At 49.8% G+C, this 16,386-nt stretch overlaps 1 protein-coding gene and 3 non-coding genes across 4 annotated transcripts in view; 2 read left to right on the top strand and 2 right to left on the bottom strand.

Moving 5' to 3' along the window:
* Window positions 1-529, top strand: part of LOC144221857 (uncharacterized) — a 9,195-nt gene extending 8,666 nt beyond the window's left edge. Inside the window, exon 7 of the mRNA XM_077752369.1 lies at window positions 53-529. Coding sequence (XP_077608495.1) covers window positions 53-529 — 477 coding nt within the window. The remainder of the gene's footprint in view (window positions 1-52) is intronic.
* A 9,864-nt stretch (window positions 530-10,393) lies between these two features.
* TRNAL-AAG (transfer RNA leucine (anticodon AAG)) lies at window positions 10,394-10,475 on the bottom strand. Its single transcript has one exon. It is a non-coding gene; the product is annotated as a tRNA-Leu (tRNA).
* Window positions 10,476-15,355: 4,880 nt separating this feature from the next.
* TRNAE-CUC (transfer RNA glutamic acid (anticodon CUC)) lies at window positions 15,356-15,428 on the bottom strand. The gene has a single exon. It is a non-coding gene; the product is annotated as a tRNA-Glu (tRNA).
* Window positions 15,429-15,812: 384 nt separating this feature from the next.
* On the top strand, window positions 15,813-15,885 carry TRNAF-GAA (transfer RNA phenylalanine (anticodon GAA)). Its single transcript has one exon. It is a non-coding gene; the product is annotated as a tRNA-Phe (tRNA).
* Window positions 15,886-16,386: the final 501 nt, after the last annotated feature.

Below are 16,386 nucleotides of genomic sequence, written 5' to 3' on the forward strand. Positions count from 1 at the left end.
CGAGCGGGGACACCGCGGGGACCGGCCGCACCCCTGCGGGCTGTGCGGGAAGGCCTTCGAGGACCGGCACTGCCTGGCCGTGCACCAGCGCGTCCACACCGGGGAGAAGCCGTTCGCCTGCCCCCAGTGCGGGAAGGCCTTCAGCGGCAAGTCCAACCTGACCACCCACCGGCGCGTCCACACCGGCGAGAAGCCGTTCGCCTGCGACGTGTGCGGGAAGGCCTTCCCCCAGAGCTCCGTGCTGACCCAGCACAGGCGGATCCACACGGGCGAGAGGCCCTACCCCTGCAGCCAGTGCGGCCTGGCTTTCCGCCAGCGCGCGGCCCTGCTCGGGCACCAGCGCGTCCACACCGGCGAGAGGCCCTACGAGTGTGAGCAGTGTGGAAAGGCGTTCCGGGTGAGCGCCAACCTGACCGGACATAAGAAGAGAATCCACCCAGCGCGCAGAACCCACGAACTGGACGACACTTTGGGGACAGCCCCCGCCCCAGGACCGGCCTCGAAGACCCTCCCGGACGTCGGGGACTGAGCGCCAGCACCTGGGGTTCCGCAGACTGGTGCTTCCTGGTTCGCTGGCCCCGGAGCCTGTCCTGAGTCACTTCCAGGGTCTGCCCGGCAGGAATGATCCTGTGCCGGCCACAGGTCCAGTGTCCACTCACTTAACCGCTAACTGCCCTGCGGGACGAGGAGACGAAGGCCTGACAAGACCGCTGCGGAGGCTCCCTTCCCGGCGGGCCCTGCGTCGGCTCCCCGACCGCTGCGGAGGCTCCCTTCCCGGCGGGCCCTGCGTCGGCTCCCCGACGGCTGCGGAGGCTCCCTTCCCGGCGGGCCCTGCGTCGGCGCCCCCCAGACGCTCAGACTCCCCGCACTGCATCTCCTGCAGGCGAAGCCACGACCCCGCTCAGCACCAACCGAGCTCGACCTGATAAAATATTGACCATTTTTAGCAAGGGTTTTCTGTGTTGTTTTACCTCGAGGACTGAATGGTACTTTTCCATGTGGGATCAGGACGGGAAAGACAGGCCGATTTAGGTATCAGAGGTAAGGACGATGCAGCTGTCTGCTGCTCAAGTAACAGTTTACGTAGGGAAGGAGCACAGAGCCCATCTCACTTTCTTATAAATACATCAAAATTTCAATGTGTTCATTCTTAAAGATTTGCTATATTTATTTGTGTGATGGATGAAATGTTCTTTCAAGTGTCTTAAAAGTTTGTGTCTTGGGGCGCCTGGGTGGCTTAGTCGGTTAAGCGTCCGACTTTCGCTTAGGTCATGATCTCGCGGTTTGTGGGTTCGAGCCCCGCGTCGGGCTCTGTGCTGACTGCCAGCTCGGAGCCTGGAGCCTGTTTCAGTCTGTGACTCCCTCTCTCTCTGTCCCTCCCCTGCTCACGCTGTCTCTCTCTCCTAGAAATAAATAAAACATTAAAAAAAAAAAGTTTGTGTCTTATTTCACATCCTTCAATATCTCTTTACACCTTTTACCCTTCAAATGTCACACGTAATTTCTACAATTAAAATAAAGACCCACAGTCAATAAGGCTGTCAGAGACTGAAAATTCTAGAATATGCACAAGTGCTAAGGTAATTAAAATAAAGACCACAACTGAGAATTAAATGTAGTTCTAAGTTCCTCAGCTCTGGGGGGAGGGGGCGGGGAGACGAGCAATGAATCATGAACATTCCTCAAAGGTGTTTTACAAGTTTTTATTTTTCAAGTTTATTCATTTTTGAGACAGAAACAGCCTAAGTGGGGGAGGGGCAGGAAGGGGAAGAGAATCCCAGGCAAGCTCTGTCCCAAGCACAGAGCCCAAGTGGGGCTTGAACCTATGAAACCATGTGATTATGACCTGAGCTGAAACCAAGAATCGGACACCTAAGTGACTGAGCCACCCAGGTGCCTCCAAGTTAAAGTTCTTAAAATAATGACTTTAGGAAAGGCTGGCTAGGTGTGGTTTTTTAATTAAAGACTTCTCAGAGTTTAAATGCTATATATTAAATATAATATGCTAATATATTTTCTAAATCTTAAAAGAACAATAAGATGATTGCTTTCCAAAACTAACTGACCACACAGTCCTGTTTGAAGCATCTTCATGGGCTCCCGTTTCACAGAAAACATTTTGGGAAGTGGTTACAGGTTATCTAATACTGAAGGACAAAGTGTCTAAGACATGCAATTTTCTAGTAACAATATAGTTTATTTTTAAAAAGGATAAATTGAAACATTGTTCCTTAGGCTGTTTCTACAGGAAATTTCCCTTTATTTATGTGGCCATTTCTTATATACTTATTAGTGAAAGCCAAGATGAAAACATTAAAGACATAACTCAATGACATTGTCTTTGTGGAGAAGAAAATTCTGGATATGTGGCTTCCAGCTGAGAAAACAGGGCCTAAGGACAGAATTCAGGGTATATCTGGAGAATTGGCAGTGGTTCTCCAATAATTGTTGAGTCTGAGGTCCGTTTGTCTGATGGTCAGCAAATGCCAGCAGCACGCTGTCCCTAGTGTGCATGCACAGCAGGAGCTGTACTTTATCCTCGATGACAAAGTATCATACCCCCCGGAAGTTCTGAGGTTTTGTTTTTCACAGCAGGTACGTGCTCTTGGAAAGTGATGTACGTGTTCAGAACAGTTATTTCTGCACCCACAGGCTATCGGATACTCTGGGATTGGGGGCTCCAAGTCCTCAGCCCAACGTGAGAACCTGACAGCACAGCCCTTCATCTCCTTCTCCAGTGAGTTTTAACAGAATCTGGCAACGGAGCAAGTCCAGTTTAAGTTCTGGACTGTCCTCGAGTGAGGACGTTTTGTGTCGTTGACTGGAGAGCTACACTTCAGACACCAGTTAACCGCAGGGCATGGCAGGCCTGACAATATGTTGTGAAAGTCCAGAGGCCTCTGTATTGAGCCCAGAGAGAAGCCTTCTAGACTCCTCCTCACCCATCCATCTTCAACATGACCGTGTCTTCCTAGATTTCTGCTAGGATCCTGAAACCTGCTGGAAAGACTCCCAGCTGACTCTCAGTCCTGCAGTGAGAAACCCTGATTACTGGCTTGAACTCCAAGAATCTTCTGGTGTTTCCTGGGCATCTAAAATGAATATTGTGAAGAAACATTGAAGAAAGTTCAGATATTTTACCTGTGGGAAAAGTCTGCGATAATAAGGTAGTAGTTTTGGCTGGAATAATGTGGAAGGAATTCAAAGATGAGCTCCATAGTTGAATAACAAAACATGTTAGTATTAAAACCCTAAGATTCTTGTAACTAATTCTGAAGAGTTACCAAAAGTAGAGTTATTAATTTAGTTATAATTTACTTAGAAACTCACCAGGTAATATAGTTTTTTAACCTAATTACATTCAAAATGAAAAATCTGAGAAAAATTTCACCCTGAACGTTGTTACAATGAGATTGTTTTCACTTGACCTTCACAAAGAAAGTAGAGAATGCCCACTTCACTCATTTTTCAAAAGAATAAGATACACGTTTCAGATTTAGAACCACCCATGTACAGAAATGTCTTTCCGTAGCTTTTCCTTTTTTCTTTCTTTCTTTCATTTTTTTCTTTTCTTTTTTTTTTTTTAGAGAGAGAGCGAATGCAAGCAGGGGAGAGAGAGAATCTTAAGCAGGCTCCACGTTGATTCGGGGCTCAATTCCACAACCCTGGGATCATGACCTGGGCCAAAATCAAGAGTCAGATGTTCAATCAACTGAGCATCCCTAGGCACCCCCTCTTTCTGTAGCTTTTATGTGTGGGTGCAGTTCAATGCCCTGGGATCATTACAGAGTGAGATTAACCCACTGCTCATAAGATAGTCTTTCAAATTTTTCAAGACAAATCAAACACTTGTTTTTCCACCAGGCAAAATATCTGAAATTTCTTTAGTGCTTTCTCACAAAGTTTATTTTTAAATGTTCAGAAAACCTGAGAAGATTCCCGGAGTTGAAGCCAGTAATCGGGGTTCCTCACTGCGGGACTGAAAGTCAGCTGGGCTGGGAGTCTTCCAGCAGGAGTCAGGACCCGAGCAGAATTCTATGAAGACACAGTTACACTGAAGAGGGGTTTGGGAGGGTGGGGTCTGGAAGTCTTAGCCTCCCCTTCTGTTCCATTGGTCGACTGCCTATCCCTACACCAGTGCCAAACTAGCTAATTACCACAGCTTTATAATATCTTTTCATCCAGTAGAGGAAGTTCTATTTCTTTTTCTTCAAGACTGACTTTACTGTTCTCGGCCAAGACTATACTATACTTGTTCATGCACTGGAAGACTCATTGTTATTAAGATGTCAGTTCTTCTCAAAATTGGTCGATACATTCATTGCAACCCAAATAAAAATTCCAAGAATGCATTTTGGCGGAAAATGGCAAACTGATTCTAAAATTTATACTGCAATGTAATTCTTAGCCAAGAATTTGCTTTATGAAAGGCAAATTTTTATCCTTTTATAAGTAAGTTTTGGATAATATTTGTATACCTTCAGGTCAAGAAAAGGTTTCTCAAACAAGACACCAAAAAGGTTAATTGTAAGTAACAATTTCTGATAAATTTAACTAGATTAAAATGAATTTCTTTCATCAAATTTACCATAAAGGAAAGTACAATTTTCTCATGAATTGAAAAAAGGTACTTTGAACTCATATACTGCAAATAATTGTTTTCCAAAATATTTTAGGTTGAGTCACATGACTGCCATATTTAGAGGCTGAATAGTGGCAGTTTAATATGGCTTGACCTTATATAAAAACTCCTTTAAGTCAATAAGCAAAGGACAATCTCAAAACAGGCAGAAAGCATGAAGTATTTCACAGGAAACAGAGAGTGATGACCACACACACAGGGTGTACAGTCTTCATTACCAGGGACTCTGAGCACAGGGACAGTTGTGAGATTCTGCTAGGCTGAGAAAGATAAAATGGGCCTGACCAAGTTTTGGCAAGGACGTGGAGCTGCGGTATTCACTGGCAGTGCTGAAAACCGATGCAGCCACCCTGGAAAACAGAAGTTGTCCAGTAAAGCTGAACCGTTCCCTACGCCCCTGAGGTTCCATTCCTAGGTACGCGCCCTGAGAAAGTCCTGCACAGAAGCACCGAGAGCCACATGCAAGGATTTTCATGGCACATCTGCTCATAGCAGCAAAAGCCTACAAGCAGCCCAAGTGTTCACCAACAGTAAGGAGAAAAACAAATGTTGCCAGATTTAAATAATGACTTCACAGAAGTGAACGTGCCCAGTAACATGGATAGAGAGTGGACGCTCTTGTTGAATGGGAAAGGCAAATCCTAGAAGACAACATGCAGTTTGGTACCATTTTTACAAGGTTCAAAAACATGAAAGACAAAACACATTGATTAATGATCTATTCATAAGTGTAGATTATTTGTTTAAGTAAAGGAATGATAAATGCAGAGTACAGCATAGTGGTTATTCTGAAAAGGAGTCAGTGATGGGGTAGGAGAGAGGCACATAGTGAAAATGTATCAGTAACATTCTAGCCGGGCCTGTCCGACAGATATACAGTGCCAGATCTGTGCTCACATGTCATAAAGCTTACAGTGGAAGAAATAAATTCACAAAGCCAAGTTGTCTCAAACATACTTAAAAGTTTTCCAATAACAGAATGCAGAATTCTCTTTTAAATTTAAATTTTAAATACTTAGAATTAAAAATTCACTATAAAATTTTTTTTAAAAAAAGAAAAGCAGCTCAGAGCCTGGAGCCTGTTCCAGATTCTGTGTCTCCCTCTCTCTCTGCTCCTCCCCTACTCATGCTCTGTCTCTCTCTCTCTCTCTGTCTCAAAAATAAAACAAAAACTATAAAAATTTTTAAATATAAAAATAAACATTCAGTTCCTCAGTCACACCAGCTACATCTGAAGTGCTCCATATCCACAGGTGACCAGTGCATACTGTGTTGGATAGTACAATTCTAGACTTGGAGTGATAAGTGCAGAAGTGCTCATTTTAATATTGTGCTTCAAAGTTTTTATACTTGGATATCTTTTCTAATGTATAAAATATAATAAAAGGGAACAAAAAAAATCTAGAGAAGCAGTCCACGGATCCTAATTAGTAGAAGTTCCAAAAGAATAAAATGATAAAAAACATGAAATTACCAAATAATCATATAAGGAAATTAGTTCCTAGAGAGAAAGCCCTGCCTAGCACACAGTTCAGTGAACGGCAAAACATCTACACCAAACACATCAATGAGAAATCACAAAATACTGTGAATAAAAGAAAGACTGCCAGAGTTTTCAGGCAGGAAAAATAGTCAAATATAAAGGACAAGAAAATAAATTAGCCTGGGAATAATCAAGAATAGCACTTGAAGATGACAGATAATAGAGCAATGCTTTCAAAATCCTAATGGGACATGTTTTTAACTTAAATTTCTATACGCAAATGATTAATCCACTAGGTTGTAAAATATTTTAAAGACAGAAAAGATCTCAAAAACTTTACCTCACATGTTTATCATAAACCACCCAAGCAAATCAGTAAAATCAATTAATCACTCAATAAAAATAAATAAATAAATAAATATCCAAAACACAAACTGCAAAAGGAGGCAGCCAAGGCAAACCGCTGCTGCAGCCGGTGCCGCAGCCAACCCAGACAGATCAGCCAGGCAGAGAAAGCCAAGAGAAAGGTCTCTGGAGGAAAGTGAGAACTGATGCCTTGGCTACTTGGAAGAGAGTATTTAGGAGTTTCACTGTTACTATGAAGAATTAGGAGAAAGTATCCAATTGTGTCAGAAAACGAATCAAGTGAAAACATAAGAGAACAAATAAGTCCAGTATGATCAAATTGCACAAGACGGCAAACATCGGATAGCTCATGAATAGCATCATCATGTCATGTGCAGTAGTCTCAGCAGGAGGAAGTGCACAGTACCGAGAGGCAGGAAGATGGAAATCAGCTGTGGGACAGTGCACACAAATGCCAAAGCAGGAAGGAAAGACAAGTATCTAGAAGGATGAGGAAGCAAGAAAACAGCAATAGGAATATGACTGTTAGGCTGACACCTGATGTATTCCTCACATTCTGGGTCCCATTGCAGAACTGTGATCCCTGGATTTAACTTGCAGCTTGTACTTGCATGGTACAATCTAAAGACTACAGTGTAAAAGTGAAAGCACTAATTTCTCTCTTCTCTGGCTGTTGACAACATGTAACTATCAAATCTGATTTCTGGGCAGAAATCTACCTCCACCCTCTCAGGATCTTCACCCAGGCCTGGCATAGGACAGGAACAAGAGGAAAATATACAAATTTACTTCATATAGGTTTTACGTGACACATGAACCCTCCTAAAGAAATGAATATCAAAGAACTGGAGAAACTGAAATGCTTTTACATTAGGTTGAACAAAGAGAAGCAATATGGAAAGGTAACTAAAATAGGTGAGGCTAAAAGAAAAATTAATTTAACAAGGTCGGTACAGAATTCTCTCAGCTTCAGCTTCTTGCCCTCAATGATAAGAATGCTACTTTCATGTTGGGATATAAGGTGGACATTTTCCACATACGGATTTTATCTCCTTTCCAAAAGAAAAAGGAGAGGGTCAGAGCACTCTTCTTGCACCTGTACTTTTAAGTGCCTTAAGCTCAAAATAATTCTTATGGCAAAGAATTATTCTGCCACTCTACAAAGGACATTTTATTTCTCACCATAACAGCAGGAGCCAGGCTCTCAGCCTCTGCAGATTCCTCAAGCACCAGCTCCCACAGGGGTAACTCAGATGGACTGAGATGGATGCCTGCACACATGGTGGGTAGCATTACAGGAGAGGAACCCTGAGCACAGGGAGCACAGTAAGAATGCCTGTCCTTTGCACCAGATGGACACACTATCTCTATCTTTCAAGGCCATTCTTTAAATGAGTATTTTTTTTAAACATTTATTTTTGAGAGACAGAGACAGAGCACGAATGGAGGAGGAGCAGAGAGAGAGGGAAACACAGAATCCAAAGCAGGATCCAGGCTCTGAGCTGTCAATCAGCACAGAGCCCAACATGGGGCTTGAACTCACGAGCTATGAGATCAGGACCTGAGCCGAAGTCGGACGCCCAACCGACTAAGCCACTCAGGCGCCCCTTTAAATGAGTATTTTTGAAAGACAGTCCAGAACAAAGAGCAGCTACTGGCTCTGGGGAATAATAAGAAATATATATTTGGTCTTTGTCCCCAGTTCCTGACATAGCTCCTAAGTCCCTTGGAATTTCCTGAGTGCCAGGAGCTTCTTTTGTTCTAACAAGGAGATGTTGGTACGTTTCAGAATGGGACTGGTAGCCAGAAAGACCAAGTCATAGTTAGAAGCCTAGAGCTTTCAGCCTCCACCCCATCCCCCAGCTTCGCGGGAGGGGAGAGGGGCTGGAGATTATAATCCACCATGCCTACTGGAAACCTTCATAAAACCCCCAAAATGACAGAATAGGAGCTTCTGAGCTGATGAAGACCTGGAGGTGCTGGGAAGGTGCCCTGCCTGGTAGGGCATGGCATCTCTCTATTCCCCCACCCCCTGCCCACCTTGCCCTGTGCATCTCTTCCATTCGGCTGTTTCTGAGTTACTTCTGTTTATAATAAACTAGTAAATGAAAATCAGATGTGGGCCTGAGTTCTGAGCCATTCGAGCAAATTATCGAACCTAAGGAGAGACTGTCAGGAACCTCTGATTTGTAGCCGGTCCTTTATTTTTTTTTTTTAATACTTTTATTTCTAGGAGAGAGAGAGAGAGAGAGAGAGAGAGAGAGAGAGAGAGAGAGAAGGGGAGGGTCAGAGAGAGAGGGAGTCACAGACTCTGAAACAGGTTCCAGGCTCTGAGCTGTCAGCACAGAGCCCGACGCGGGGCTCGAACCCACGAACCGCGAGATGATCATGACCCAAGCGAAAGTCGGACGGTCAACCGACTAAGCCACCCAGGCGCCCCTGTAGCCGGTCCTTTAGATGGAAGGGAGGTCTGGGACTTGCATGCGGCATCTAAAGCGGGATACAGTCTTGTGGGCCTTGTGGGTGTCTGCGGAAAATCGGAGAATTGGTCGTTGGAAGTGAAAACGGTACAGATACAATGCACACGGAAACGGAGAGTCTGGTGAAAAGCTGCCTCTCATCCCAGCAACAACCGCTGGGAACAGCGTGGTGTGTGCCCTTCCACCAGCCTCAGCCCCTGCCATTCTCTAACGTCCCTGTTCTCCTAAAGATGGAACTTCAAAGTCCACATGAGAACTCTCTTTTTTGCTAGACACTTTACCATATTTTCTCAATAACTTATCTAATGCTCTTGAACCCCGCTGAACTCTAAGCTTTATGGTGGAGATGTGGGTGCTCCGAGCTCTTCTCCGTATCCCCTAACCCTAACCCTGGTAGGAGACAGGGGGTGACTAGGGAAGGCTTCCAGGAGGAAACCGCTTCCACGCTGAGGACTATAAGATAAGAAAGACGCCGCGTGTACAAGAGATCTGTTCGGAGCAGGGAGCCCCCAAGCGGCGGAGACGTGCGGCGCGGCTGAGCGGAAGCAGGAAAGCGCGCTGAGGCCGAGCGGATCAGCGCTAGAGGCAGCACTTGCGCTAGGGGGCACCTGCGGCTGGGGGGCACCTGCGGCTGGGGGGCACCCGGCACTGGGGGCACCTGACGCTGGGGGACACCAGACGCTGGGNGGGGGCCCCTGGCACTGGGCACTCGCGGCTGGGGGGCACCTGACGCTGGGGGGCACCCGGCACTGGGGGCACCTGACGCTGGGGGACACCCGCGGCTGGGGGGGTACCTGACGCTGGGGGACACCCGCGGCTGGGGGGGCACCTGACGCTGGGGGACACCCGCGGCTGGGGGGGCACCTGGCACTGGGCACTCGCGGCTGGGGGGCACCTGACGCTGGGGGGCACCCGGCACTGGGGGCACCTGACGCTGGGGGACACCCGCGGCTGGGGGGCCACCTGGCACTGGGCACTCGCGGCTGGAGGGCACCCGACACAGGGACGCACCTGATGCTGGGACGCCCAGGTCGCTAGGGGGACCTGGCGCTGGAGGCTCCGGACTGGGGGGCACCGGACCGGGGGGCACCAGGCGCCGGGACGCAGCCGGCGCTGGCGGGTGTGTCCGCAGTCACGGGACCAGCACTGGCGCCCTCCGCGGGGGGCTCCTGGCACGAGACAGCCCACTGCTGGGGCCGCAGGAAGATCCGCAGCTATTCCGGACACACGTCGTCCCCTCGCAGGCGCCCGGGGTACAAAGAGGCTGCCAGGGTCTGACGTCAGGTCCTGAGGACCGCGAGCACAAAAGCGCCTCCAGGCCGGGCCGCGGCTGGATCCGGAGTAAACACGAGCCAGAGGAGGAGGCAAAGGGGCCTGAGACTGTGGGAACTGTCCACACTGAGCGTGAAGGAAGAAAATCTTTGGCAGCGGTGGGATTCGAACCCACGCCCCCGAAGAGACTGGAGCCTTAATCCAGCGCCTTAGACCGCTCGGCCACGCTACCACTTCCGGCACAGGCGGCCCCTCCCGGTCCCCTAGAGGTGTCAACGGGGCCGCGGGAGGCTTCCGCCCGCACGGCCCGCGCCCTCACTGCGGGCGGAACCGGGCAGCCCCTGAGGAGCGGGGCCGCGGTGGCGTCGAAGGCACCAGGCGTCGTCACAGGGCAGGTCGGCTGCCGACTGCGCCGCGTCTACTGCGCAGGCGCGGGGCTGCCGCGACCCGCCCCTTCGACCCAGGCAGTTTGGTCCCTACGCGCGACTACGCTGAGCGCGTTTTACGTTAGAAATACGGTCGCAGTAAAGTTAGCAGCTGCAGTTCCTGCTGCATCTGCCTTCTACCTTCAGAGCGCTCACGGAGTGTGTTTGCGGACATTCCAAGGAAGCCCCGCCTTCGGGACAACTTCCCACAGCGGCTCCGGGAGCTCCCTGCACGTTCCCGCCGCCGCCGGCAGTTCTTACACGAGCCGCCGGCGCGCGTGCTCTCGCGGGACTCCTGTGCTCTCGCGGGAACGCGCAGGGTCTCGCGGGACATGCCCTCGAAGGGATGCCCCTGGGCTCGCGGATGTCCTCGCCCGCAGGCTCTGGGCGAGGGGGCCGGGTGGCTGCCAGGCTCTGGTTGTGGCCACATCCCTCCGTCCTCCAAGGCAGCGAACACAACCCTCGTCTCTGGTCATACGGCCTCCTTCTCCTACAAAGATCACCGGTTGCTCCGTACAGGTTTAAGCTGGAGCATCTCCCAAGTAAGCGTGGCGGGCGCACCTCACACTTCCCCCACGGGAGCTCGAGGGCACCGCTGGGAACACTGGTTATTTTACCTGGGTTGGCTGGACCCTCATCTTTGAGAGGGACCTGCGTGGACTGGGTATGACCAGGCAGGTTTAAGGAGCTGAGGTTGACTTGTGCAGCCATAACGCCGCTTGGAAATGTTGGCCTGATACCTGCTGACAGAGTCCCAAGAGCCTTTCCAGGGGCGACAGCACCCCCACCTGCTGTCCTTGACAACGTGTATCCCCCTGGACTGGAAGAGAATATTCCGGATGGCAGAATATTTACACTGAGGATGGCAGGACCCTCTCTGGCCAGACCCAGGAGCCCTCTTACTCCCACCCAAGCACCGGGTGTCTTGTTTCAAGTTGTAAAAAAAAAAAAAAGACATCACGCACAATTGGGCATTTTAACCGTTTATAAGCATAGAGTACAGTGGTGTTAGGTACGTTCACATCCCGTCCCTCGCGTTCGCTCTCTCCCTTCCACTTTTTAAGCAACCCCGGGATCACAACTCAGTCACAATTTGCCCAAAGAAGGCCCCACCCACCCCTCCATGCGGAGGTACCGTCAATGGGGCTACTCATGTTTGTCCATCTTCCTTCTTCCTTTTAATGGAGCGAAGGCGGTGCGTGAAACAGCCAGTGACTGTGTGGAATGAGACTATTTCCCTTGGGAAGCAGGTGGGAGAGGGAGGGCAGGTGGGTGATTAATCAATGAAGTGGCTTTAACAAACGTATGTCACAAAGTGATTCACTAGTATCTCATCATCTTTAGTTGCAATACTCTGGTAATTACCTGCAGGAGCTACCTTAGGAAAATGACCAAGAAAAAAGATTATCAAGAAAGCAGAAGCAGCACAGTCACCCTCCCAGCTAAACCCTCACTTTCCCTGGTGCCCCGTATATCCTTCCTCGCCTGTGGTGTCTGCTGCCCTCACCTGGGCTCCCTGCCAGGTGCTCGTTGAATCCCTCACCACGACAGCAATGTCCTCTCCACCATCGGGACTCTGTACTCCCATGGGCTCTGAATCTCTGGCACAATGGCCAGAACTTGGTACAGACCCACCACTTTGTGACAATTTTTAATGCTTAGAGACGCAGAGCAAGAATACTGTCCTGCTACATGTTCATTGATTCAGTGCTTCACCAACTTCACCTTGATCCATCACGGCACCAATCCAAGAACTTATTACTCTCTCTAGTGTTTGCATTCTTGCATGATGAACTCAGGGGAAAACAGAAGGATGAAGTCAGCTGAGAGAGAGTGACTATATCAAATGGACAACAGCAGTCCACCCACTCATTCATTAAGTATTGACTGTGTGCTACAAACAGTATAGTGTGCAGGGAGGGGGACAAAACATAAGTGCCGGAGTCCAGCTCCAGCAGGTCCAGGGGTCCCTGAAGGATGGACGGTGTCGGCGAGAGAGAGAGTGAGAGAGCCCCGAGATTCTTTCTGATCACCAGGCAGGCATGTCTGCCCTGTCAGTTTTGGTGTCTTTATTTATAGGTCAAACATTAACATGGCATCAGAAAATGGAATCTTTACAATGGAGAGTTCTCTGTGATAAGATGTTTTGGAAAATGTACAGAAACAGGTTTTACAGAAGTATTCTTGCAGAACTGCCCCAATTATGGTGAGGTTGAGTAACTAAGAAAATAACAGGGCGTTCTTAGTGGAAAACAGGATAACATACACATTGTAATAACACTAAGATTAAGTCATAGGTTTGTAGATACTCTTATCCATCCTCATCACAGCTGCAGGGTAAGGGAAGGGGCTGCTATACATCACCAGTTAGCAAAGGGATATGTAGTAACTTATGTTCTGCCCTGATCTGTTCCTTCTCTCTAAGTTAGACTCTTTGTCTCTGGGCAAGACTTGATTGTCCAGTTATATTCTTTATGGCACCGGAGAGCCAACCATACCTTTAAAGAGTTTAGCTCATTTCCAATACATAGAATAGCCTCTTCGAGTGTATTTACCTTTGTGTCTTGTTTTATGATTTCTTGAATAGATAGGGCATGAGAGACGTTTTTGGTTAGCTGACTTACACGTTGAGCTGTATGAACATCTTGGACTAACACAACAGTAGAAACAGAATTGTACTCACAAAGGTCAATCTTTTATAAGTAAGGGTCATTAGTCTATTCATAGCTCAAGGGAAAGTATGGAGGGAAACAGGACCTGCCGGAGACACAATGTTTGTTCCCATAATAAAGAGAAGTCCCCACAGTAAGTTCCTTCACAAGGTGCAATCATCAGACCAGGGCCAGAATAAGGGGACAAGTCACTCCCGATACCAATCAACTAGGTACCTTGGGGGTCGGTACTCAAGCAGAAATAATTGAGTGGGGGTGGATATCGGTCATCATCTGATTGGCCAGAGACCGTGCAAACTTGCTTTAACCTCACCAGGAGTTTTCTCGACTATTGGGCTCAGAATGGCTCCCAACACATAAGAGACTCCTAAATACAGAGAAGAAGCTGAGGGTTGCTGGAGGGGTTCTGGATTGGAGGGATTAAGGAAGGGGCATTAAGGAGGACACTTGTTAGGAGGAGCACTGGGTGTTCTATGTAGGGGATGAATCACTGCGTTCTCCTCCTGAAATCATTATTGCACTATATGACAACTAACTTGGATGTAAATTTTAAAAATAAATACATATATATATATTTTTAAAAAGTATCGTTTGTCAGCTTCCAGTATATACGAAGTTAGTCTATCTTTCTGCCTAAAGTTTCACAGGAAATCAGCCCCCTAGGCTTGATGGCAATTGCTTCCTGAGCAATCTTTTCACGTTGTCATATTTTGTCTTCTCTATATGTAGCAAGAATCCTTTGCTTCATTTCTTTTTATATCTCTTTTTAGGGGACAGTATNAAGCTAATTAGATTAGGGTCAAGGGACTCTTCTTTGAAAGCTATATGGTTTTTCTCTTTCTGTTATAACCATGGAGGGAAAAAAAATCCCTAATCTGTATCTTAGCACAGTAGGTTCCCACACTGCTACCTGTGGGGTTTGGTTTTGTATATACAATCAGTGCCAACCATAGTGCCCAGGTCCATGGTGGGCAAACTTCTCAGACAACTTAATCTTACATATGCGTCAAAGTTCGTTAACTGAGGGAGGTATTGGCAAGATGACTAAGAACTGCCCCAGCTCACAGAGGTTTTGGGAATCAGGAATTTATATGGCGAGGAGGGGGCGGGAACGTGAAGCCAATCAGAAAAAGAGAACCGCTTCATTTAACACGATCATGGAAACATCGTGCCCCTGCCTGATACTACGGTGAGATCAGGGGCACCACGACATGCTCTGGCAGCAGAGGGGTCACTGCACACGGAGCTCGAGAAATGAGGAGGAAACAAGCATTACAACGGGGCTGCGATCTAGAGCAGCCGAGTCAGACCGCTGCCGCAGCGGGGCACACGGAAGCCAGTCAGCGCAGGGGCGCGCAGCCTCCACGGTCGGCTTCCCCAGGTGCGCGCTCAGCGACGCGGCGACCGCTCGTGCGACCGTCCCGGCCCTTCCTCGGACAGCTGCTGCCACCGGCGTCCCGAGGCAGGGCGTCCCGGGGGCAGGGCGCCCCGGCGGCAGGGCCTCCAAGGGGCAGGACGTCCCGGGGGCAGGGCCTCCAAGGGGCAGGGCGGCCCGGGTCAGGGCGGCCCGGGGGCAGGACGTCCCGGGGGCAGGGCCTCCAAGGGGCAGGGCGGCCCGGGTCAGGGCGGCCCGGGGGCAGGACGTCCCGGGGGCAGGGCCTCCAAGGGGCAGGGCGGCCNCCAGGGGTCAGGGAGTCCGGGGGGACAGGGCGTCCCGGGGACAGGGCGTCCGGGGGACAAAGCCGCGGCGAAGCAGCGCAGGGCAGGGCGTCCCCGGAGGAAGGGAGGGGCGGGGCTGGCTGCCAGGCAGGGGTGTCTGGGACCNGGGAACCGGGCGGCCGGCGCTCTCACTGCGTTTTCATACCGCGGAGTTACATTGTTAGTTTGCACGTGCAACACCACCAATGTTGGAGGACTTGAAACACGCCTCACGTGAAGATGAAAAGTTGGTTCTTGCACAATCTAGTCTGTACTTGCTCCTCCCGGGCCTGCGAAAGGGGGCAAAAAAAAGGCTCCTTCCCGACCGGGAATCGAAACCCGGGCCGCGGCGGTGAGAGCGCCGAATCCTAACCACTAGACCACCAGGGACGCTGCAAGCAGGCTTTGAATTGTCAGCACAGANTGGATGCACCCCGGGCGGCCGGGGCGGCTGCGGGCTCTGGGGCGCACCTGCGGGGCCGGGGGCGCACGCGGACCCCACCAGGGCCCGCTCCGCAGGGGTCGGGGGGCACGCGGACCCCGCCCGGGGCTCACGGCACGTCTAACCAGTGCTTAGGGAGGGTCTCATGGCGGCCACCGGGACCGTCTTCCTTGTCCCTCCGCGCAGATCGCCGAGGGGTCCGGACACGAAACCGTTTCTTCGTCTTTCTGTCCTCAAAGGGCTTGTGGTGTTTGTGAAATGGATGCCGGACACGCGGAGAAAAAGACTCCAGTGATAAAGGCTTCCATCCCAGCCGAGCTGCGACGGTCGGCGCCGAAATAGCTCAGCTGGGAGAGCGTTAGACTGAAGATCTAAAGGTCCCTGGTTCGATCCCGGGTTTCGGCAGGCGCGGTGTCCCGTTTTGGAGCCTCCGATTTTGCCCCCAACGAGTATGAAAATATCTATTGAACCCCACTCCAAAAAAAGGAGGGGGCGACATTTTTCTCAAATCGGACAAACCAGGAGGCGATAAGGGCGCCCCACGACAGGCCAGGGGAGGTCGTGTAAGGGGAGGAGCCCGAAGTGCTCAGTGAAAACGGCTTCCCTCCCCTCCTCCCTGCAGCACCTCCTTCCGCGGCTGCAGCTCTGCTCTGCGCAAACTCGCCCTCTCTTCCCTCTCGCGGACTCAGCCGCGAGTCAGGCGGTCTGAGGCTCTGCTTCCCGCGTCCCGACCTCCAACCCCCACCCCATTCTCGGCCAAAGGCACGGCCTGCAGGTGCACCGGGAAAGGGAAGGTTCATAGGAGGAATAGCAATTCCATTTTATTCTCCATTTCATGTCCCTTCGATATTCATTGAGTGAGCGGACCCCACGCAGCTCTCTGCAGAGCAAGACAGGCAGGAAGGG

The sequence above is a fragment of the Crocuta crocuta genome, unplaced genomic scaffold (genome assembly GCF_008692635.1).
Source record: "Crocuta crocuta isolate KB4526 unplaced genomic scaffold, BGI_CrCroc_1.0 scaffold336, whole genome shotgun sequence".
In the NCBI taxonomy this organism is placed as follows: Eukaryota; Metazoa; Chordata; class Mammalia; order Carnivora; family Hyaenidae; genus Crocuta; species Crocuta crocuta.